Raw genomic sequence first — 25,707 nt, forward strand, 5'->3', positions numbered from 1 at the left:
ATGAGCCAAGGTAAGTTGCTAGCTAGCATTAAACTTATCTTTTAACCTGTTGGGGATAAGGGGCAGTATTTGCACGGCCGGATAAAAAACGTACCCGATTTAATCTGGTTACTACTCCTGCCCAGTAACTAGAATATGCATATAATTATTGGCTTTGGATAGAAAACACCCTAAAGTTTCTAAAACTGTTTGAATGGTGTCTGTGAGTATAACAGAACTCATATGGCAGGCAAAAACCTGAGAAGATTCCTTACAGGAAGTGGCCAGTCTGACCATTTCTTGCCCTCCTTGATCATCTCTAACAAAAACAGGGGATCTCTGGCATGACGTGACACTTCCTACGGCTCCCATGGGCTCTCAGATGGCGGGAAAAAGCTGAATGATGTAATTCCATCCCCAGGCTGAAACACATTAGCGCGTTTGGCAAGTGCTCTATCAGAGGGCCATCAGACTGAGGCTCGTGCATGAGGGGATAGCATGCTTTTACTTTCACTCTCTTTGTATTAAAAAACGATTTCCCGGTCGGAATATTATCGCTTTTTTACGAGAAAAATGGCATAAAAATTGATTTTAAACAGCGGTTGACATGCTTCGAAGTACGGTAATGGAATATTTAGATTTTTTTTGTCACGAAACGCGCCATGCTCGTCACCCTTATTTACCCTTTCGGATAGTGTCTTGAACGCACAAACAAAACGCCGCTATTTGGATATAACAATGGATTATTTTGGGACCAAACCAACATTTGTTATTGAAGTTGAAGTCCTGGGAGTGCATTCTGACGAAGAACAGCAAAGGTAATAACATTTTTCTTATAGTAAATCTGACTTTGGTGAGTGCTAAACTTGCTGGGTGTCTAAATAGCTAGCCCTGTGATGCCGGGCTATCTACTTAGAATATTGCAAAATGTGCTTTCACCGAAAAGCTATTTTAAAATCGGACATATCGAGTGCATAGAGGAGTTCTGTATCTATAATTCTTTAAATAATTGTTATGCTTTTTGTGAACGTTTATCGTGAGTAATTTAGTAAATTCACCGGAAGTGTTCGGTGGGAATGCTAGTCACATGCTAGTCACCTGCTAATGTAAAAAGCTGGTTTTTGATATAAATATGAACTTGATTGAACAGACATGCACGTATTGTATAACATAATGTCCTAAGATTGTCATCTGATGAAGATCATCAAAGGTTAGTGCTGCATTTAGCTATGGTTTGGGTTTATGTGACATTATATGCTAGCTTGAAAAATGGGTGTCTGATTATTTCTGGCTGGGTACTCTGCTGACATAATCTAATGTTTTGCTTTCGTTTTAAAGCCTTTTTGAAATCGGACAGTGTGGTTAGATTAACGAGAGTCTTGTCTTTAAAATGGTGTAAAATAGTCATATGTTTGAGAAATTGAAGTAATAGCATTTCTAAGGTATTTGAATAACGCGCCACGGGATTCAACTGGCTGTTGAGTAGGTGGGACGCAAGCGTCTCACCTAGCCCAGAGAGGATAAAAAACAATCAATCTTCACATAATCACTAGTTAACTACAGATGGTTGATGATATTACTAGATTAACTAGCTTGTCCTGCGTTGCATATAATCAATGTGGTGCCTTTTAATTTATCATCGAATCACAGCCTACTTCAACTTCGCCAAACGGGTGATGATTTGACAAAAGTGCATTCGCAAAAAAAAATAAAAAATTCGTTGCACAAATGTACCTAACCATAAACATCAATGCCTTTCTTAAAATCAATACATAGAACTATATTTTTTTTAACCTGCATATTTAGTTAAAATAAATGCATGTTAGCAGGCAATATTAACTAGGGAAATTGTGTCACTTCTCTTGCGTCTGTGCAAGCAGAGTCTGGGTATATGCAATAGTTTGGGCCACCTGGCTCGTTGCGAACTGTTTTTTTTCCTAACAAAGACCGTAATTAATTTACCAGAATAATACATAATTATGACATAACATTGAAGGTTGTGCAATGTAACAGAAATATTTAGACTTAGGGTTGCCAACCGTTCGACAAAATACGGAATGGCTCTTATTTCTGTGTGTTTATTATAACTAAGTCTATGATTTGGTATTTGATAGATCAGTCTGACTGAGCAGTGGTAGGCAGCAGCACGCTCGTAAGCATTCATTAAAACAGCACTTTACTGCGTTTGCGAGCAGCTCTTAGCAATGCTTGATGCTCGGCGCTGTTTATGACTTCAAGCCTATTGTCATGACGTTGGCCTCTTTTGGTACAGGGAGGACAGTTGACCCCTCCCTTTTGCACACAATCCACCCTGTGTGTAAAGGGTCGTAAAAACTCTAAAATTCCAGGAGAGTCTCTGGCCACATGGCCCATAGAGAGACACAGGAAATTCTTCCAACTCATAGAATTGGAGAGCCAAGCGACATTTTGTGTTCTGGAGAAGGTATGGAAGATTGGTGAAGAATCCAGCTACGAACTGATCCGCTTGGTACCATTTTGTGATACTCAGAAGAGACAATTTAGCCATATTACCATAAAACTGTTTATATAATAGACTCAGTTTAAGATTTGCATCATATGGGTGTATGGAATGTATTAATAAGGATAAAGCTTTTGTAAGACATTGAGATACTATTGTACTGATGTAATGTGATAGATTTGGTTACAGAAATACAATTCTAACTCAGTCATAGGCACGCCCCCAGGGACCCATACAGGACCAGGCGTCATTTGACAAGCTGTTCTATGGGCACTATAAAACACCCCCGGATTTACATTTCCTCAGACCAGGCCTACACTCCGTTGGCTAATAGGTTTTACCTTCCAATTCCTCTACTGAAAGTGAACCATACCACGTGGTTAACTTTTAGACTATCGATACTGACAGAATAAGAACAAGTCTTTGATATTAATTATTAGTCTGCAGCTAAGTAAATTATATCATTGAATGCGAAGACCAACGAACCAACCATTCGATGACGACATTAATGAATGTCACTCTGAAAGATCCATTCTAACCGAGAGAGAGAGAGAGAACGCGGACAAAACTCCCCAACAGAACTACTCTCCAACAAGAATCAGAACGACACACTGAGCGTAAATATATATTGATTGCAATTGTTCCCGAATGAGTGAGCCTTCAATTGTCAATTGTTAATATTAATGAACCCTGTGTAACTTCTCAGCCGACCTTTTATGATCCATTGTTCAACAGGCCGACCTGCCTGTTTAGCCAGTAGGGCACATTCCGATACCAATCCTTTGTGACGATAATGACTGTTTGTATGTTTTTCTGTTAATTACTTAGTGTAGTAAATAAATGATTTTAAGACAATTGATGTATGGATGATTTTAGTAAAGACGGTTCGTGCAGATACAACAATTTACGACGTTTGGTATGAGACTGGACTAGAGGTAAAATACACCAATTAAACTAGAAGATAATCTGCCTATACTATAATAGAATAGAATATTATAGTACAGGAAAGTTATATTAGGAAAATTATAGCTTTGTAATCTGAATATTCTCCTTGGTGCCCCGATCTCCTAGTTAATTACAATTAAACGATTAATCAGTTTAATCGTGTGATAATAATTACAGGGAGCTAATTGATAAACATATCTTCCGTTTAATGGTACCCCAAAGACACGACACTATCAACTCTCAAGATTAGGCTGGCAATACTAAAGTGCCTATAAGAACATCCAATAGTCAAAAGGTATATGAAATACAAATGGCACAGAGAGAAATAGTTGACGCGTCATAATTCCTATAATAACTACAACCTAAAACTTCTTAACTGGGAATATTGAAGAACTGGGAATATTGAACCACCAGGTTTCATATGTTCTCATGTTCTGAGCAAGGAACTTAAACATGACCTTTTTTTACATGGCACATATTGCACTTTTGCTTTCTTCTCCAACACTGTGTTTTTGCATTATTTAAACCAAACTGAACGTTTCATTATTTATTTGAGACTAAATAGATTTTAGTTATGTATTATATTAAAATATTGTTGTAATTGAGTATTCAGTATTGTTGTAATTGTCATTATTACAAATATATATATTAAAAATATATATATAAATAAATAAAATCGGCCGATTAAATCAGTAATATATATATATATATATATATATATATATATATATATATATATACTGATTTAATCGGCCGATTTTATTTATTTATATATTTTTAATATATATATTTGTAATAATGACAATTACAACAATTTTTTATATATATATAAAAAAAAATAGGCTGATTAAAAATCAGTAATATATATATATATATATATAAAAAAAAAATAATAAAAAAAAAGGCCGATTAAATCAGTATCAGCTTTTTTTGGTCCTCCAATAAATCGGTATCGGCGTTGAAAAATCATAATCCGTTGACCTCTAATTCAAACCCTTGGTAGGTCATAGGCATGCCATGCAGGACTTCTCAGCTCTGACTTAGTGTTCACTTTTCATCATTATACTAATATGGATGGGCTCCCATGTTTGCATTGGACTGTTTTTGAACATTACAACATCTGATGGAAATATGTGCCAGGAACTACACTGTGAAAGTAACGTGCTAAGCCTTTCTCCATCTCTTGACAGAGAAAGTGATGGGAATGTTTGCTTTTGTTAAGGGTCCAATGTTAGAATGAGAATGTGGCGAGTAGACCTACTAAAGGGCATGCTGTCTACTTCAAAATTAGGCTGCAGACCAGAGTGCAACTCAATATGTGATAACGATCGGCTTAACTGCAAAGGTGATACTGTTCGTGCTACTGAGGGGTTATTCAAGGGCATTAATAAATGGTAAAGGATGCTGCTGGTCAATTCCACTGGTCAATTCCACACACTGGTCAATTCCACAAATGTATGCCAAACAAAAAACATTGATTTTCAAATATTCCTCCTTTGCATATTTGGGTATTATTCTACACACTGGCTATTATTTTCATCCGCTGCCAAACAAGACCAAATTTGGTTGGTCAGGACCAAATCTGAACCAATCATAGAAGTCTATGTTTCACATCAAAGTACAGGTCAGTAGAGTACTTTACAGTAGAGTTCAGTACGGTACAGTTAGGTCTGGCTAATTTGGCCTAAAAATCATCAATTTATTTTTCAAACCTATGGGCGATTCACGATATATCTCAATTTCTTTTTAAGTTCTCTCTAAATAAGCATTGTTGTACAATTAAAAGGTCAAATACACTGCATTACAAACAGTCAGCAATAATCTAATGCATTTAGGGCTTGTGACGTTATACCTAGGCTAAATATAAGCCTTCCCCAACCATAAGACCCACTAATCATTTAATGATTTTATCAAATTAGTTTAACCAGCTTTTTTGTTGCAATAATCACTGATCTGGCTTTGAAGTCTATGAAAATGTCCTTTTTTGTTACACATTTAACTAGAACCATGCATAATGCACATTCACAAATAATGACTGACTTCTTGTAGCAGGCGTTAGTCTATAGAAAAATAACACAGGTCTCATCAACAATCGCTAAAGCCCAGTTCTTGTGATTAGCCAGCTAATCTTTATATTTCAAGTTTAGCCAACTTGAGATCTATTTGCAAGCTAACAAGGTTGAACAGTTGAATTGTTATGAACACACCCTTCTGTCGGTCTCCAACTTTCTGAAAAGCATGTTAGCCCGTCCACTTTGCTCATAGGTTTAATGGATTCTATTAAAATGTAACATGTTTCAAGTGAAACTGTAGTTTGTTTGTATCCTGTGTAGTGAATGATTACTGTGAGTATTAATGGAGTTTAGTCCATTAAACTGTGTGTATGCTAATTTAGAAACCATGACCTAATCAGATAAGAGGAAATTGCCTAAGACCAGAGAGCAGGGTCAGGCCCAGAACAGAAGATGGATGGGGTGTGATTCTGACATCTGGCTAAACAAAGAGAGGACCATGGACATCCCACAAGGAAGCCAGAGGGAAACTTATTGGGGCCATAAAATGTATTGCTGGGGAGATGATGCCCACAAGGGAAGAGTATATAATGTGTTGTGAACTTTCTAAAGTCATGCACTCAGCTAACTGCATCCTTGGTATTAAACACTTGAAACTTCTCTTGAGCTTTTGGTCTCAATTCCTTATTGCAGAGAGGTTGCAATAGCATTTTTCTTTTTAACAGGTTGAAATCAAGTGGCCTACCTTATTTCTCACAATGGGAACTAGCTGGCAATTCCTTATATACAATTGTGTTTTATGCTTATTGCACATTTAGAAAACACAGACAAGACAGCTAGTATAACAGTCTTTGGCTAAAATGCTGCTAGCGGTACGTGGTACCCCAACACCGCGCACGACAAACTGAGCATTCCTTTTCCAGAATCAATGTTTATTGATAATCTCGTTTTAGTAGTGTCTGCTCTGCGTGCAATTTGAGTAGTTGAGACATAAAAAAAGGGTAGAGTTAGAAAAGGTAACTTCTCCTCTTTTACTGTAAAATAATGTCTCAATGTGTTTGTGTCCATATGACCGATTCTGTTGGAACAAACCTCAAATAGAGAGTTGAAACCGCTTGTCAGAGAGGAAGATGTGATATCAACTTTGCTAGCGTGAGAGGCAGGTGGAGGGGCTTGATGTGTGTGCAAACCATAGAGGAAGAGGCGATATGAAAGGATTCACTCTCGCTAAAATCTCTATAAAATAAGGATAATGGTTTCTATGGGCTTATTTTGGACCTAAGCTTGTCGCCTGCCTTCCCGCCTTTGGGACAACGACTCCCAGATCTCTGGTGTAAATGGGAAGGTGCAAATAGCACAGAGGAGCGAAGGAGACTAGACCAAAAATACAACATGAGAACAAGCAGACAAACACTCATAAAAAAGAAAAATTACAAAACCTTGATTCTTCACGAGTAATCGAACGGGCGTAAAAACTCAATCTTTAACTAGAGATAAAAAAAAGTTTAAAATACTGTAAAACTATTTAGTCTAAATGTTGTCTTGAAGACAACGTTAATTTGCTTTGATTCTAATATTCAATTTCTACATGTCAAGTTGCGGGACACAAGAAACCAAGCATCACATAGTTCTCCCTAAATTCCCTTTCCCCTCTGTTTCACTCAAGCAATTGTGTTCCAACTGCTCCTTCTACAGTCGTGGCCAAAAGTTGAGAATGACACAAATATTAATTTTCACAAAGTCTGCTGCCTCAGTTTGTATGATGGCAATTTGCATATACTCCAGAATGTTATGAAGAGTGATCAGATTAATTGCAAAGTCCCTCTTTGCCATGCAAATGAACTGAATCCCCCCAAAACATTTCCACTGCCTTTCAGCCCTGCCACAAAAGGACCAACCAACTCACATCACGTCAGTGATTCTCTCGTTAACCTGTTGGGGGTAGGGGGCAGTATTGACACGGCCGGATAAAAAACGTACCCGATTTAATCTGGTTACTACTCCTGCCCAGTAACTAGAATATGCATATAATTATAGGCTTTGGATAGAAAACACCCTAAAGTTTCTAAAACTGTTTGAATGGTGTCTGTGAGTATAACAGAACTCCTATGGCAGGCAAAAACCTGAGAAGATTCTGAACAGGAAGTGCCCTCTCTGACAAGATCTTGTTCTTCTTGTCTCTGTTTATTGAAGACTGAGGATCTTTGCTGTAACGTGACACTTCCTACGGCTCCCATAGGCTCTCAGAGCCCGGGAAAAAGCTGAATGATATCGAGGCATCCCCAGGCTGAAACACATTTACGCTTTTGGCAAGTGGCCGATCAGAGGACAATGGGCTTAGGCGCGTGCACGAGTCGACCCCGTGCTTTATTTTCTTTCCTCTTTTTACCTAAACGCAGATTCCCGGTCGGAATATTATCGCTTTTTTACGAGAAAAATTGCATAAAAATTTATTTTAAACAGCGGTTGACATGCTTCGAAGTACGGTAATGGAATATTGAGAATTTTTTGGTCACGAAATGCGCCATGCTCGTCACCCTTATTTACCCTTTCGGATAGTGTCTTGAACGCATGAACAAAACGCCGCTGTTTGGATATAACAATGGATTATTTGGGACCAAACCAACATTTGTTATTGAAGTAGAAGTCCTGGGAGTGCATTCTGACGAAGAACACCAAAGGTAATAACATTTTTCTTATAGTAAATCTGACTTTGGTGAGTGCTAAACTTGCTGGGTGTCTAAATAGCTAGCCCTGTAATGCCGGGCTATCTACTGAGAATATTGCAAAATGTGCTTTCACCGAAAAGCTATTTTAAAATCGGACATATCGAGTGCATAGAGGAGTTCTGTATCTATAATTCTTTAAATAATTGTTATGCTTTTTGTGAACGTTTATCGTGAGTAATTTAGTAAATTTTTTGTAAATTCACCGGAAGTTTGCGGGGGGTATGCTAGTTCTGAACGTCACATGCTAATGTAAAAAGCATGTTTTTGATATAAATATGAACTTGATTGAACAAAACATGCATGTATTGTATAACATAATGTCCTAGGTGTGTCATCTGATGAAGATCATCAAAGGTTAGTGCTGCATTTAGCTGTCTTCTGGGTTTTTGTGACATTATATGCTAGCTTGAAAAATGGGTGTCTGATTATTTCTGGCTGGGTACTCTGCTGACATAATCTAATGTTTTGCTTTCGTTGTAAAGCCTTTTTGAAATCGGACAGTGTGGTTAGATAAACGAGAGTCTTGTCTTTAAAATGCTGTAAAATAGTCATATGTTTGAGAAATTGAAGTAATAGCATTTCTAAGGTATTTGAATAACGCGCCACAGAATTCCACTGGCTGTTACGTAGGTGGGACGATTTCGTCCCGCCGGCCCTAGAGAAGTTAACACAGGTGTGAGTGTTGACGAGGACAAGGCTGGAGATCACTCTGTCATGCTGATTGAGTTCGAATAACAGACTGGAAGCTAGAAATGGAGGGTGGTGCTTGGAATCATTGTTCTTCCTCTGTCAACCATGGTTACCTGCAAGGAAACACGTGCAGTCATCATTGCTTTGCACAAAAAAGGCTTCACAGGCAAGGATATTGCTGCCAGTAAGATTGAACCTAAATCAACCATTTATCGGATCATCAAGAACTTCAAGGAGAGGGGTTCAATTGTTGTGAAGAAGGCTTCAGGGTGCCCAAGAAAGTCCAGCAAGCGCCAGGACCATCTCCTAAAGTTGATTCAGCTGCGGGATCGGGGTACCACCAGTACAGAGCTTGCTCAGGAATGGCAGCAAGCAGGTGTGACTGCATATGCATATGTGAGTGCATATGCACTCACAGTGAGGCGAAGACTTTTGGAGGATGACCTGGTGTCAAGAAGGGCAGCAAAGAAGCCACTTCTCTCCAGGAAAAACCATCAGGGACAGACTGATATTCTGCAAAAGGTACAGGGATTAGACTGCTGAGGACTGGGGTAAAGTCATTTTCTCTGAAGAATCCACTTTCCGATTGTTTGGGGAATCCGGAATAAAGCTTGTCCGGAGAAGACAAGGTGAGCGCTACCATCAGTCCTGAGTCATGCCAACAGTAAAGCATCCTGAGACCATTCATGTGTGGGGTTGCTTCTCAGCCAAGGGAGTGGGCTCACTCACAATTTTGCCTAAGAACACAGCCATGAATAAAGAATGGTACCAACACATCCCCGAGAGCAACTTCTCCCAACCATCCAGGAACAGTTTGGTGACGAACAATGCCTTTTCCAGCATGATGGAGCACCTTGCCATAAGGCAAAAGTGATAACTAAGTGGCTCGGGGAAGAAAACATCAAGATTTTTGGTTCATGGCCAGGAAACTCCCCAGACCTTAATCCCATTGAGAACTTGTGGTCAATCCTCAAGAGGCAGGTGGACAAACAAAAACCCACAAATTCTGACAAACTCCAAGCATTGATTATGCAAGAATGGGCTTCCATCAGTCAGGATGTGGCCCAGAAGTTAATTGACAGCATGCCAGGGTGGATTGCAGAGGTCTTGAAAAAGAAGGGTCAACACTGCAAATATTTACTCTTTGCATCAACTTCATGTAATTGTCAATAAAAGCCTTTGACACTTATGAAATGCTTGTAATTATACTTCAGTATTCCATAGTAACATCTGACAAAAATATCTAAAGACACTAAGGCAGCGGACTTGTGAAAATTAATATTTGTGTCATTCTCAAAACTTTTGGCCACAACTGTACGTTGGACCTACAGAAATAAATGCCTATAAAAACGTATTTTTCCAACAACAACAAAACATTAGTTAAGGCAAGTTAGTTAAGAACAAATTCTTATTTACAATGACGGCCTACCAAAAGGCAAAAGTCCTCCTGCGGGGATGGGGGCTGGGATTAAAAATATAGGACAAAACACACATCACGACAAGAGACAACACAACACAACATAAAGAGAGACCTAAGACAACAACATAGCATGGCAGTAACACATGACCACACAGCATGGCAGCAGCAGGTTTAGTTTGTCAGCTGGGGTGAAAGAGGAGCAATTACAATAGAGGAAACCATGTCTAGATTTAACCTTAGCCTGCAGCTTTTATATGTGCTGAGAGAAGGACAGTGTACCGTCTAGCCATACTCCCAAGTACTTGTATGAGGTGACTACCTCAAGCTCTAAACCCTCAGAGGTAGTAATCACACCTGTGGGGAGACCTGTTTATCCACTTCTCCACCAGACAAGGAGGTGACTGAAAATGTTCTTGTGTTGTTTGAGGCAAGAAACCACTTTACAAAATATTCCCATACCATTATTACAGAGAATCAGATAAATTATGCTACCCTCTGCCTATTGGCTACTTACCTTATTCAACCCCGTCTCAAAATACAACACTGACTCTGTAAGACAAACAAAAAAAGCTCTTACCTAGAAATGTACACTCGTAGGAAGCAATCACTCCACTGCTGACTACAAAGTATCCATAACTGGGCTAATAACTCACTAACTAGCAAAGGATATGAAGAAAATGTGCTCATGTGGCTACATGCAGCTCTTGCTTTGATCGCAAAACAAGCGCTTCCACTCACAACCACAGCTGTAAACACAATCCAGTTCAAAGTAAATGGCACAGATCCATATATGGCAATAGTCTGCCTACAACAAAATCTCTTGCATAGGTCATTTTGTTTTGGTATGTTGCACTGAAAGTGGCTAATATTGCATTGATTCGATCACAATTCCCACAATAAAGGGAAACGTTGCTAGTGTTAACAGGTAAAACTCATTGAGTGAAGTTCAATCTCATGCTTCTCTCAGTGGGCTGATATTTCTTCTGCACTGCAGTCCCGGGGGCACAGCTTAGAGGGAACATTGGTCTTGACTGATAAGGGCTGAGGAAATATAAGCACCTTGTCTGCGAAATTAACAAAACAAGGCTATGCCATTGTACAAGCAAGCGCCACTGCTGAGGTTACCAACTTTTTTAAGATTGTGTTTCAGGATAACATAAACAGCTGATACCACAGTTTTGATAACATAATCTTAAATGGCACTTGTTTTTTTATTGACTGACTATACACCGAGTGTATAAACATTAAGAACACCTGCTCTTTCCACGACATACACTGACCAGGTGAAAGTTATGATCCCTTATTGATGTCACTTGTTAAATCCACTTCAAATCAGTGATGAAGGGGAGGAGACACGTCAAAGGGTTTTTAGGCCTTGAGACAATTTGACACCTTGAAGAGTCCATGCCCCGACGAACTGAGGCTGTTCTGAGGGCAAAGGGGGGTGCAACTCAATATTAGCAAGGTATTCTTAATGTTTTGTACACTCGGTGTATATGAGGCAATTTAGCAATTAGGATTTGTTATCTGTAATAGCTATGATAAACTAGGCATTTATTGCACACTGTTGGCTATAGAGAAATGGCCATTTTTTTTCTCAGTGCGGGCAGTGAGTACCATTTGGGCACTCAAAAAATACAAATGTGAGTACTAGAACAGCCCATCCCTAGTACAATAAAGTACATTATTGTGTTCTCAACTCTAGTGTGCTCTACTGTGTACTGTTCTGAAGTAGAGTTAGGCGGTTTCCAGATTTTTATTTCACCATGCAAATTTGTTTTTAAATACCATTGGGCATCTTACCAGAATGCTAACAAAATTAGCTCAAGTAATAGCGAATTTCCATGAGGCTACTAGCTAAATATGCTAACGAGCACAAACGAAAATAAACAAATACAGGCAATCCAGCTAATAAAGTTATACATGTATAGGTATGGGGCTACTGAATGTCCTTTTTAGGGAATTTTGACATTTAAAAGTGAATGTGAATGAGAGACATTGAACAAAATAAAAATGTTGACGCATGCTTGTCTACTCTGAAGCAGAACTAAAAATGCTTATTTTTGTAATTTCTGCATCAGACAAAGTTTATGCTTCAGTAGCACTTCCCCTTTTGGATGAGAATTCACAAATGGGCATTCCATCAGCAGACAGCTCTCTTGACTGATTTGTTGCTTTTTTTCTACCTTTTTCTCGGTGTAGACAGCAAGCCTACTTTTCTCTGGTAAAGTTCAAGATTAACTAGCTGGCTACATTCTTTCTATGATAAACATTAGAAATACGATGGCCATGCATAATTTTTTTGCAAAAAAGACCTTGCAAGGTCATTTACTGTGTCTGCCAGCAAAATAGCGTTGCATTTGTCATCTGATGAAAATGAAGCTATTTTCTGACTAATGTACTAATGCATTTTCTGTGAAAGAAAACTATATTTGCACGTCCCTGATCACTCTATTGAAGCAAACACAACACACAGCTGGACTCACCTGCTCACGCTTTCACCTGTTATGCTATTTACAAATCAAACTGGTCCGGGCTGGACCAAATCTGAACCAATCATGGACATCTATGTTTTGGCCAAAACAAGGCTGGTCCGGACCAGACAAAAAAATCTACATCTGTGGATGTTGAAATTAAAGCAGGTCTGGACTAGGGCTGTTAGGGTGACAGCATTACCGCCACATCGGCGGCCACGAGTCATGACGGCAGTCAAATTCCACGTGACCGTTTAGTCACGGTAATTAGGCTTCTCCAAGCTCTGATGCTGTCACCCTAACAGCCCTAGTCCAGACCTGCTTTAATTTCAACATCCACAGACGTAGATTTTTTGTCTGGTCCGGACCAGCCTTGTTTTATGGGTGACAAGATTAGCCAATCACCTGTGAATGCATTTCACTATACCTGCAATAACATCTGCATGTGACCAATAAAATGTTGATTTGATGATATATGATCACTTGTGAATGATTAAGGCAAGAAACAGCGCATGCTTTTTTTGCCTACTTTTTCAAATCATAGGTGTTTTTGCCTACTTTTTCAAATCATAGTCGCACACCTCATGTAGCCTGGCCCATATGTTTTGATAAAGTTTGTATCACAACTAAAGTGTCCAAATAACTTCTTAAAATGAAGCACCTTAATCCACTTTACAATTGGTGTAGAGCCTAACTGACATACATACACTGTGTATGAGTTTCAAGTTTGGGGAAGATGATTTACCATAAAAATGCACCTTTATAATAAAAGCATTACAAACATAAATCCCATTTGTGGTCACTTTTGGGAATGGTGTTTTCATGGTAATGGCATTATCAAGTGCTTGTCAAATTGTGAATGAGAGACTGATGAAGTCTGTACAGCCTGCGCAAAACATCTAAACATATAGCCCAACATTTGTATCACAACTAAAGTTACATAAATAACTAAATTAAGCATATAGGAGTACCTGTTTCTTGGTTAACCGCTCAAAACAGAATGTGCACACTCCCTCAAATTGTTTAAAGAAAATATCCTTTCTATTTTATTCAGCCATCTTCAATTTTATTCTTCATACTATAAAATAATAAAAAGATTATGCCATGGAATACTAAGCAAATCTTGTCTTCTAAATGAACTAGTGTAGGCCAGTCATATAATTACATGGATTTATTGGACTTTTTAAAATGTTGATGTTCCAAAGGTCTGCGTGGACGCAAGGAGATGCTAAATGTGTTTACGTTAATTAACGTGAGACCGGCAGTTATTTGCTTGACAATCACTGGCTGACAAAATGTAATGACCGCCACAGCCCTAGTCAGGACCGCACCAAAAAACACAATTTGTGGGTGTTGGAATCAAGGCAATTGAAATCAAGGCCAGGGTGGAATGACCCAATTTCAACAACTTTTCAATGTCCATGGACGTCCGGTGGATAAGGATGCTGTTTACAGTAAATGGAAAGAGGGGGCTTATGGGTAGGTGTCATTTAGAGCCGGGAGAGGTGACAATAACTGGAGAAAGAGACATTAGAGAGGCAGGGAGTGAGGAAGGTGTTGTCCAGACTTTTTACACTTGCTTGACCAGACGACAGAAAGAGAAAACAGTTGAGGTGAACATAACAGAACCTAAGTTTGAGTTTTAATCAGTTAATAATTCATAAACAAATTAGAAATCAGTAAAAACACCAACTACGTGATAGGTATACCTTTACTTGTTATGTCTGTGCCCTTATTTTAAGTGTTTCTAAAATCCCCTATGACAAAAAAGAATGTGGAAAAACAATTGGAACCATTTCCTTATTTGACCGCTAGGTTTTATGGGTATTATGACTCATACTGTGGTACTCTATATGCTTTGCCCCTCATCTGAATCTCATGTGACAAGAGATTTGCTATGTAGCCGATTGTTCAGACATGTGGGCCTGTCATTGATATGATTATCAAGAAATAACTTTAAATCGTATTATTATTTATTTTATTACCTTTAACTTGGCAAATCAGTTAAGAACAAATTCTTATTGTCAATGACGGGGTTGCCTGCCTAGGAACAGTGGGTTACAACAGATTTTCACCTCGTCAGCTCGGGGATTCGATCTTGCAACCTTTCGGTTACTAGTCCAACGCTCTAACCACTAGGCTACCTACCGGCTAACAAACACATAAATAACGTTCTAGAATTATGATTCTTTGTGCGTTTATATGCAGTGTCTTTAGACTAACATCATCAACACAGTAGCCTAAAACATGAAGGCCAATTTGCAAGGGCTATGGTGGTTATTACCTTGTGAGGTGATGAAAAATGTCAGCCAGCTCATAAAGAAGAACTCCGAGGCCAAATTGTGTGCCATCCAATTGACCCGACATAGCGAGGCTATCCAAGCCAGGGCCGCAGTCGCACTACGCGGACCAGCTGTCAAACAACAAACAGCTCAGAATCGGCTTGCGTTCATTTAAAATGAAGCTCTGGGCAATGGATAGAGGACTAAACTCCACTCCATGGTGAAGGAAGTTTATGATGAAGTTAACTAACGCCGTGGGGCCGAGGCTTTGAGGAATCTAGTTCCGATTACATCTATTCGCTCATTCTCAATTCTTCCAAAAATTTCAATTATGAAACACACACCTTGTACATACATGTTTGTCCTCTGTAGTTGCGTACCTGAAATCCATATTTTTTCAATAAACGTTAATCAAATACAACCACTTACTGTTTGCTCATTGCTGTTGCTCCAAGATGGCAACTAAACACACATGCGCATGTGCCCATTGTATATCAACAAGGAAACAGTAGGTGGTGGTATTTGATTAATGTTTATTACATAGGTACAATGTGGGGATTTCATAATTGAAATGTTTTGAAGTATTGGCCTTGTGCGAATCGATGTAGTCGGAGCTAGATTCCACAAAGCCTGGTCTCGGCTCCATGCTGTTGAAGTTCTTCAGAAACTTCCTTGACCATGGAGTGGGGTTTAGTCCACTAGTCAATGGATCGTCTTGCTGTTATAACTCAAGCATATATAGAAGAAAAATAAACGACTACATGAAACTGTTAATGTCCTAACGTTAGTTGTTGGTGTCGGATAGGCTATGGGGCAATTAACTACATCGACCTTATACTTCTAGGGCAAATTTAGGCTATATCATTGCATGTCATTCGTTGACAATAACAAATGTTAAGAGCATGCAACGACTAATTTATATTGCCTATATAACAACATTCAGAGGATTATGTGCATGCCCACGTGATGTGTTTACGCGAATGTGGATAGCGGATATACCCAACAAAGAAAATAGGCTAAATCACCAGTCCCTCGACCTCTCAACGTCCTTCATCGTGCACCGCGGAATATTTTAATAACATCTTTGCACTTCATAACCAGTTTATCTTTTGACACTTACCGACTTTAAATGGGTGATGTATGCCCCCAGAAACGCGTTTTTTCTTGGTCGGAATCTCTTTCCATGTCAGAAGCACACGGTTTAACGACACTTCGAATAAGCTGTTTTTCAGTAGGAGTTGGGATGCCAACAACCTCGGTTGTTTTTCCATGTCTTCACCAAGAAGCCACAGAACTGGATGACTATTCAGTAATTTATCGGGTTGTCGAGGCACCTTTGTCTACAGAAGGAAACAATGTTGCTGTTTTCGACAACGGCAGTGCCACAATTGGATAGCGGATTCTTCATTCACCATAGGGGACGAACTAAACATTACGCATAGCGTCACGACGTATTCTAATTTTGGTGCTGGAGAGACATTTTGAAATGACGGACAGCTTGCTCTGAGAGCAACTATTACGTGGTGGAAAAAGTACACAATTGTCATACTTGAGTAAAAGTAAAGATACCTTAATAGAAAATGAGTCAAGTTAATGTGTTAGTCACCCAGTAAAATACTACTTGAGTAAATGTTTTTAAGTATTTGATTTTAAGATACTTAAGTATCAAAGGTTAATGTAATTGCTAAAATATACTTTAGTATCAAAAGTATAATTATAAATCATTTCAAATTCCTTATAGTAGTTTCCTGCAGTCAAATGACCAAATCGTCCTCTAGTTGCCTCATTGGTGGAATGTTATCAGTATTTTTCATAACTTCATAATTAATAAACATTATTTCAAACCTGCCGAAAATCCTGTGTGTCTATGTCAAAGGGTTTTGCTATATTTCAGTCTTCTGCGATGTATAGAAAGTGTAATATTGGGATTCTAACTCAAAATTCAATACATTTTAACTCTATATCTGACAGGGTACAAGGTCTTATTTTTTTAAGGCCATAACCATGTGTGTGAGGTGTATATGTTAGTTTCAAAGTAGATTTGTGATCCTGATTTAGCGCACTCCAGTCAAAAGGTTGTTAGGCAAACCAGACGACAATATAACAGCATTTGTGTTTAGTGAGTCCACCAGATCAGAGGCAGTAGGATGATCAGGGATATTCTCTTGATAAGTGCATGAATTGGACAATGTTCCTGTCCTGCTAAGCATTCGAAATGTAATGAATATCCTGGAAACAGGATGGCGCCGGAGGAGATGGGTATATATGTATATATAAATCTTGCATAAGTTAATTTATTTTCACAATTAACTAATAATGTGCCTTGTATTGTTGACAGTTCATATGAATGATTGCCACTTATAACCAGGATTGCCATTACAAAAATACATTTTTTGGCAAGCAATTATTATTTTGGCAAACAATTATTGTGATTCATCAATCAATCAATCAATCAATCAATCAATCAATCAATCAATCAATCAATCAATCAATCAATCAATCAATCAATCAATCAAATGTATTTATAAAGCCCTTCTTACATCAGCTTATATCACAAAGTGCTGTACAGAAACCCAGCCTAAAACACCAAACAGCAAGTAATGCAGGTGTAGAAGCACGGTGGCTAGGAAAAACTCCCTAGAAAGGCCAGAACCTAGGAAGAAACCTAAAGAGGAACCAGGCTATGAGGGGTGGCCAGTCCTCTTCTGGCTGTGCTGGGTGGAGATTATAACAGAACATGGCCAAGATGTTCAAATGTTCATAGATGACCAGCAGGGTCAAATAATAATAATCACAGTGGTTGTCGAGGGTGCAACAGGTCAGCACCTCAGGAGTAAATGTCAGTTGGCTTTTCATAGCCAATCATTCAGAGTATCTCTACCGCTCCTGCTGTCTCTAGAGAGTTGAAAACAGCAGGCCTGGGACAGGTAGCACGTCCAGTGAACAGGTCAGGGTTCCATAGCCGCAGGCAGAACAGTTGAAACTGGAGCAGCAGCACGGCCTTGTGGACTGGGGACCTGAAGTAGTCATCAGGCCAGGTAGTCCAGAGGCATGGTCCTAGGGCTCAGGTCTGAGAGAGAGAAAGAGAGAAAGAGAGAAAGAGAGAGAATTAGAGAGAGCATACTTAAATTCACACAGGACACCGGATAAGACAGGAGAAATACTCCAGATTTAACAGACTGACCCTAGCCCCCCGACACATAAACTACTGCAGCATAAATACTGGAGCATAAAGACAGGAGGGGTCTCCCGACCCCTCCTGGCCCCGTCCGACGATACCCCCGGACAGGGCCAAACAAGCAGGATATAACCCCATCCACTTTGCCAAAGCACAGCCCCCACACCACTAGAGGGATATTTTTAACCACCAACTTATCATCCTGAGACAAGGCCGAGTAATCTCCGCCACGGCACAACCCAAGGGGGGCACCAACCCGGACAGATTCATCCTATATTGTCCCCAACAGCTTTATCCCATAGCAACAGATGTGGAATATACGTACACACACTCTCCCCAACCTTCCCACACAATCAACCAACCACAAGCTCAAATGTTCAAAAGTTGTTCCATCCCCGAGCCCCACTGAAGAGAAGACTTGATGTGCGAATGCATATACAGTTGTAGCTGTTTGAGAAGGCATGCAAAATTGAGCAAGAATGGGGAGTTTTGATTAACCAATGTCAAGTTTTAGCTGATGGAGCTCAGATATACCCCATTCCCTGAAACACACACGCTGTTACCATTTTCCCAAGCATCTCTGTGCAGTCGGACCTTTGATTATTTTGTGCCTCCAGGGCCACAATAATTTGCCCTCGCTCTGATTATCCGAGTCTGACCCCCTCCCCATGGGTTACTGCAGCTAGTGTTGCCAGCACTTCCACTACCTGGGTGGGGTCTCCATTGGAATTCCCACCGGCTAGATGCAAGGTCGTCAAGGTTCTCATTAGCAGCTTTGAGAAATTCCTTGTATATTATGCTCACACACCCGGCGGCTTTAGCATTGTAGGACCAATCCTACCAGGCAGGCACAGACTCTTGAGGGGGCGGTGCTGCTTTAGTGAGTCTCTGACCTCGTTTATCTTTCTGTCTTGGCTGCGTATAGGCTACTTGCTGTAGGCCTATAAAACAGATAAAGATTTCTCGATCAGGGGTGTGCCTAGGGTATAGGGTTGGGGACCATTCCATCATGATAGGACAATAAATAAATAGACTATTTTTGTAATATATTTTAAAATATATATCCCATATCTGCCCAAATTGAAAACTCTCCCTGTTACAACTTCCGCTCGCAGACACACATGGGCTCTGGCATTTGCAACCATTTTACTTTTTCACTCACTTAACTCACCATACTTTTCCAATCTAAAAAACACACACCCCATCTTCCATGACAACCACACTCCCCCCACATATACACCCAAACATACCCACATACTGTGCCTTCTATGTCCTCTGTTTGCTGTGTTTTTATCTCTACCATGTTGATTCCTACCTAATTTCGGGCTTTTGAGTACTTTGTGTTCCAGTTCCTTATATTTGAAGATGTATTATTTCAATAATTGTATTTTCTTCTAATGCTGTCTTATCTATTTATAAAATACTATAAATAGAATGTCGAAAACTAATTATTTTACAACATTCCCTATCTTGAATGGTATATTGTATTTGTAGTTTATTTCTTATTGCTGTATTTGATAGATTTCCAGTTTTTTATTACAATCCCTACCATAGATAGTATTGGGTGGTCCATTATTTGACTCCTCTATGGGAACTTTGTATTATTTACAATAGCCGTGGTGTAGTCTTGGTGTCTCGGAACAGTTGGTTATCGACTACCAGAGCTAAACGTTTCCTTTTTAGTCTATTTACTTTAAAGAGTGGGTACAGAACTTTGCACCGTTCTGCAATTTCCTTTGGGAACTGATCAGTCATGCCTATTTTCATGCTAGCGAGCCTTTTGCCCAGACTTTTAACCATTATTTTATCCTTAAAGAATGCAAATTTTGCAACGATTGGGCTTTGAAATATGTTTCCTCGCTGTCTGAAAGGATTTACACGTTTGAGTTTGATTTTGTATCGCCTGTGATCTGTAGCACTTTAACCAGGAAATCTTTCACCACACTCTCTGGATCTTCACCCTCAGTCTCTTTAATATTGGTAAGTATCAGATTTTCTCGCATAGATCTAGTCTGTATTTCAAGTATAGCTTCTCTCAGAAACTTGTTCTATTTTTTAAAATCTTTAATGTCCATTTCAATAGTATTGACTGTACCTTTTAGCTTGTTTGTTTCTTTCTCCATTGTCACTGCTTTTTCATTTACTCATCTCGAGGCTCACCTTCAACTTCTTTATAACTTTACTGACTAGTTCAAGTATGCCCAATTTATCGACTTTAGCGAGTCGGTTCCTACACTCACCATTTCAGGTGGTGAAAAGCATAAATAGTCTGTGTCTGTTGAGGTGTCTTGTTTTCTTTTGGGAATTTAATATTTTAGTGTTGACTGTGTTGGTAATATTGGTCAATACATTTCTCTAGCCTCATCATTTGTTTTGTTTTGTTATCCTGATTATAGGTTATTTCCCACAAGTATACGAGTATGTAGAGTGAAGTGCAAAATTTTGGTCAGATTCACAGATATTGAATATTACGTTTTTATCTTGAGGCATTCTGCACTGCTGTCTTCAATCCGTCATTGTTGTCTTTAAATGAAGTGTTTGATGTTTATGCTAATGAAAGTAGCAAATTTTGTAAAACTTTGTAAGAGAATGTCATTAACGAGCTGCCCTGTGAAGAGATCATTGTGCATTTCCAGTAACTTAATGTTAACTTGGTCCCAGAAATGACAGTGAATTTGTCATTTCTTAACTGGAAAATACTTGTCAGTAAGTTATTGTAAAAGTCACAATAACTTCCTGGTAAAATATTGGCAGTAACCTACATGACACACGCTGCCACTAGCAATCTTGCCAGTAACCTACTGTGCCTTCACTGACTCTTCTATTGACAACATGCACATCACTTGTTGATTGGCAGCATACTGTAACAGTGCCAACCTATCAAAATATTACAGGCTTGGCTTATTTGAGGCTTTCAGCTAGCTCTTTTTGGTCTTCCATAAGCAGGCATGTCATCCCACTTAATATGCTCTGTTGATAAACATTAAGCTTTCATACTGTCAGTTCTGTTCACATAAGTGCATGTGATACCAAAGAACCATATGCTATTTAATTTAAAGCTAGTCACCATGTAATTGTAGCACTCACTTTCCTACCAGACCATCAGGTCAGTGAGTGTGATGCATTAGCTGCAGTAAATTACTGTGAATTTCACAAAAACCCACTTGTAATTAGTTGACAGTAAGTTATTGAAAATGAAACATTTACTTCCTGTGAACCAGCTGCATCCACATAATCATAAAACCACTTATACTGGTACAACATTTCCACTGACAGTTGGCACAAATACAACATCATTTTGACCGCCCCTCAAAAAATGCCAAAGAAGTCCCTTCAGCACATTGCCCCAACTACATTTTAAAGTGCAGTAATGATTGTACGTAATGCTGCATTCGTAACCAAGTGGATAGTGGAAATTTACCACATACAACTGGGAAAAATTCTTACCAATTGGTAATTACTAGTGAGAAATGCGTCTGTCATCCCTAAGCTCTGACTTCTAAAATATACATTTTACATTTACATTTAAGTCATTTAGCAGACGCTCTTATCCAGAGCGACTTACAAATTGGTGCATTCACCTTATAATATCCAGTGGAACAACCACTTTACAATAGTGCATCTAAATCTTTTAAGGGGGGGTTAGAAGGTTTACTTTATCCTATCCCAGGTATTCCTTAAAGAGGTGGGGTTTCAGGTGTCTCCGGAAGGTGGTGATTGACTCCGCTGTCCTGGCGTCGTGAGGGAGCTTGTTCCACCATTGGGGTGCCAGAGCAGCGAACAGTTTTGACTGGGCTGAGCGGGAACTGTGCTTCCGCAGAGGTAGGGAGGCGAGCAGGCCAGAGGTGGATGAATGCAGTGCCCTTGTTTGGGTGTAGGGCCTGATCAGAGCCTGAAGGTACGGAGGTGCCGTTCCCCTCACAGCTCCGTAGGCAAGCACCATGGTCTTGTAGCGGATGCGAGCTTCGACTGGAAGCCAGTGGAGAGAGCGGAGGAGCGGGGTGACGTGAGAGAACTTGGGAAGGTTGAACACCAGACGGGCTGCGGCGTTCTGGATGAGTTGTAGGGGTTTAATGGCACAGGCAGGGAGCCCAGCCAACAACGAGTTGCAGTAATCCAGACGGGAGATGACAAGTGCCTGGATTAGGACCTGCGCCGCTTCCTGTGTGAGGCAGGGTCGTACTCTGCGAATGTTGTAGAGCATGAACCTACAGGATTGGGCCACCGCCTTGATGTTAGTGGAGAACGACAGGGTGTTGTCTAGGGTCACGCCAAGGCTCTTAGCACTCTGGGAGGAGGACACAAGGGAGTTGTCAACCGTGATGGCGAGATCATGGAACGGGCAGTCCTTCCCCGGGAGGAAGAGCAGCTCCGTCTTGCCGAGGTTCAGCTTGAGGTGGTGATCCGTCATCCACACTGATATGTCTGCCAGACATGCAGAGATGCGATTCGCCACCTGGTTGTCAGAAGGGGGAAAGGAGAAGATTAATTGTGTGTCATCTGCATAGCAATGATATGAGAGACCATGTGAGGATATGACAGAGCCAAGTGACTTGGTGTATAGCGAGAATAGGAGAGGCCCTAGAACAGAGCCCTGGGGGACACCAGTGGTGAGAGCACGTGGTGCGGAGACAGATTCTCGCCACGCCACCTGGTAGGAGCGACCTGTCAGGTAGGACGCAATCCAAGCGTGGGCCGCGCCGGAGATGCCCAGCTCGGAGAGGGTGGAGAGGAGGATCTGATGGTTCACAGTATCAAAGGCAGCAGATAGGTCTAGAAGGATGAGAGCAGAGGAGAGAGAGTTAGCTTTAGCAGTGCGGAGAGCCTCCATGACACAGAGAAGAGCAGTCTCAGTTGAATGCCCAGTCTTGAAACCTGACTGATTAGGATCAAGAAGGTCATTCTGAGAGAGATAGCAAGAGAGCTGGCCAAAGACGGCACGTTCAAGAGTTTTGGAGAGAAAAGAAAGAAGGGATACTGGTCTGTAGTTGTTGACATCGGAGGGATCGAGTGTAGGTTTTTTCAGAGGTGGTGCAACTCTCGCTCTCTTGAAGACGGAAGGGATGTAGCCAGCAGTCAAGGATACCCCCCCCCCCCTCTAGGATTTGAACTCTCAACCTTTGGATTTGAGGTATGCTGATCTTCCTGATGTGCCACAAAGTCTGTAGCATTCCATAAACATTCATGACCTATAATACATCTCTGCACTTAGCAAAATAGTGCCATTTGCACTGATATTTTAGTTATTCTGATTATTCTCTCATCATTGATTTAATTAACTTATTTCAGCAACTTGAGGGTTTTCTGTTAAGTTGTCTAATGTTAATGGGGCTTATTATTCAGTTTTAATGTTACTCCTGAATCACTATGATCAATATAATCATTTTTCTTGACTGTATTTTTAACGAAACTGAGATTTACTTTGATGTGTGTATTAATGTCCCCTCCCTCTTTTTTTGCCAGATTTGTCTGTTTTTGCTGCAGCTGAAGGAAAAACTTAGGACACTCAGACAGATGAGGCAGCAAAGGTCAAAGGTTAAAAGGACCTGGACATTGATATAGACAGATCAGAGAGTAACTGGAAGAGTGATGATGTGTTCATTATGAACTCCAGAAGGATGGGAATACAAATGAGATAAATAGAGAATGCCAGATAGATTATTTTGTCTTTGTCAACATCATCACTAAGAGGATGAGAAAGAGAGAGATGAAAAGAAAGAGGTCCTTCAGGAGAACCAGCCAGCAAAATACAAAGGTAAAAATGAAAGAGATGTATAAAAATAAAGAATAAAAAGACAGGCAATAAGTGTTAGATTTTTCTTCTCCCTGGTTTGAATATTTTACCGATGTTTTTGAATATTGTACCTGTTACCCCCCCACCCCCAAAAACTTTGGTCACAAAAAAAAGAATGTGAGGTGAGCTTGAACACCCTCACTAATATGTGTATCCCTCACTTTTCCACTTGAGGGCAGCCATTATGGGGCAGTATTTTCACGTCCGTCCGCCTGTTACTCAAGCCGAGAAGCTAGGATATGCATATAATTAGTAGATTTGGATAGAAAACACTCTGAAGTTTCTAAAACTGTTAGAATAATGTCTGTGAGTATAACAGAACTGATTTGGCAGGCGAAACCCCGAGCACAATCCATCCAGGGAAATGTATTTTTGAGGTCATTGTGTTTTCCAATAATTTCTATGGGAACTCTGATTTATTAGGGCCCAGATTGCTGTTCCTATGGCTTCCACTAGATGTCAACAGTCTTTAGAAATTGGTCGATGTTTTTCTTTTGAGAAATGAAGAAGTAGTGCTGTTCTTTGTACGTGTCACTCTGAAGGTCTCTAGTATTTTTGTGCACGTGTCACGGTTGTCATATGAATGAGACCAAAGCGCAGCGTGCGTATCGTTTCACATCTTTATTTATATGTGAAACTATGCAATACATACAATAAACTATTAAAAAAAAAAAAAAACGTGACGAAGAGGTACAACATGCACTAACTCACTAACTAATCTCCCACAAACACTAGTGGGAAAAACAACAACTTAAATATGATCGCCAATTAGAGACAACAGCTGCCTCTAATTGGGAATCATACGAAAACCACAACCTAGAAAAAGAACCTAGAACACAACATAGACAATTTAAACTAGACAAAAACCCCAACATAGTAAAAAGAAATTAGAACCAAACATAGAAATAAATACACTAGACAAAACCCCCCAGTCACACCCTGACCTACTCTACCATAGAAAAATACGAGCTCTCTATGGTCAGGACATGACAACGTGTGAACAGGAGCGCGTTCCATGTTATTTTTCTTCGGTATTGGAAACAGATTATCCCGTCTTAAATTTGATCGATTATTTACATTTTAGGATACCTGAGGTTGGATTAGGAACATTGTTTGAAATGTTTGGACCAAGTTTACAGGTAACTTATTAGATACTTTGTAGTCATGTTGGGCGAGTTGGAACCGGTGTATTTCTGAATCAAACGTGTCAAATAAATGGACATTTTGTGGATATAATGAAGGAATTTATCGAGCAAAATGACCATTCATTGTGTCACTGAGACATTTGGGATTGCAAAAAGAAGAAGATCTTCAAAGGTAAGGCATTTATTATATCGTTATTTCTAACTTTTGTGTCATACCTGCCTGGTTGAAAAATGATTTTCATGTGTTTGTATGCGGGGCGCTGTCCTCAGATAATCGCATAGTGTGCTTTCGCCGTAAAGCCTTTTTGAAATCTGACACAGCGGCTGGATTAACAAGAAGTGAAGCTTTATTTTGATGTATTACACTTATATTTTCGTGAATGTTGAATATTGATATTTCTGTAGTTTGAATTTGGCGCTCTGCAATTTCACCGGATGTTGTCAAATCTATCTCGCTAACGGAATTGGCGTGTTAAGGGATCACTAAGAGGTTATTCACTTCTTTCGGATAGGGGGCAGTTTTTTCACGGCCGGATAAAAAACGTACCCAATTTAATCTGGTTACTACTCCTGCCCAGAA

At 39.8% G+C, this 25,707-nt stretch overlaps 1 protein-coding gene across 2 annotated transcripts in view; it reads right to left on the reverse strand.

The window, feature by feature from the left end:
- The window catches only part of LOC106561037 (ceramide kinase), a 36,891-nt gene extending 20,036 nt beyond the window's left edge, over positions 1-16,855 (reverse strand). The window contains exons 1-2 of one of the 2 annotated variants that reach the window (XM_014124603.3): positions 16,131-16,855; positions 15,013-15,141 (exon numbers count right to left, since the gene is read on the reverse strand). In XM_014124603.3, coding sequence (XP_013980078.1) covers positions 15,013-15,141; positions 16,131-16,281 — 280 coding nt within the window. In that variant the 5' untranslated portion in view covers positions 16,282-16,855. The remainder of the gene's footprint in view (positions 1-15,012; positions 15,142-16,130) is intronic. The other variant, XM_014124604.3, reaches the window with a different exon arrangement.
- Positions 16,856-25,707: the final 8,852 nt, after the last annotated feature.

The sequence above is a fragment of the Salmo salar genome, chromosome 10, assembly GCF_965601325.2.
Source record: "Salmo salar chromosome 10, fSalSal1, whole genome shotgun sequence".
NCBI classification, from domain to species: domain Eukaryota; kingdom Metazoa; phylum Chordata; class Actinopteri; order Salmoniformes; family Salmonidae; genus Salmo; species Salmo salar.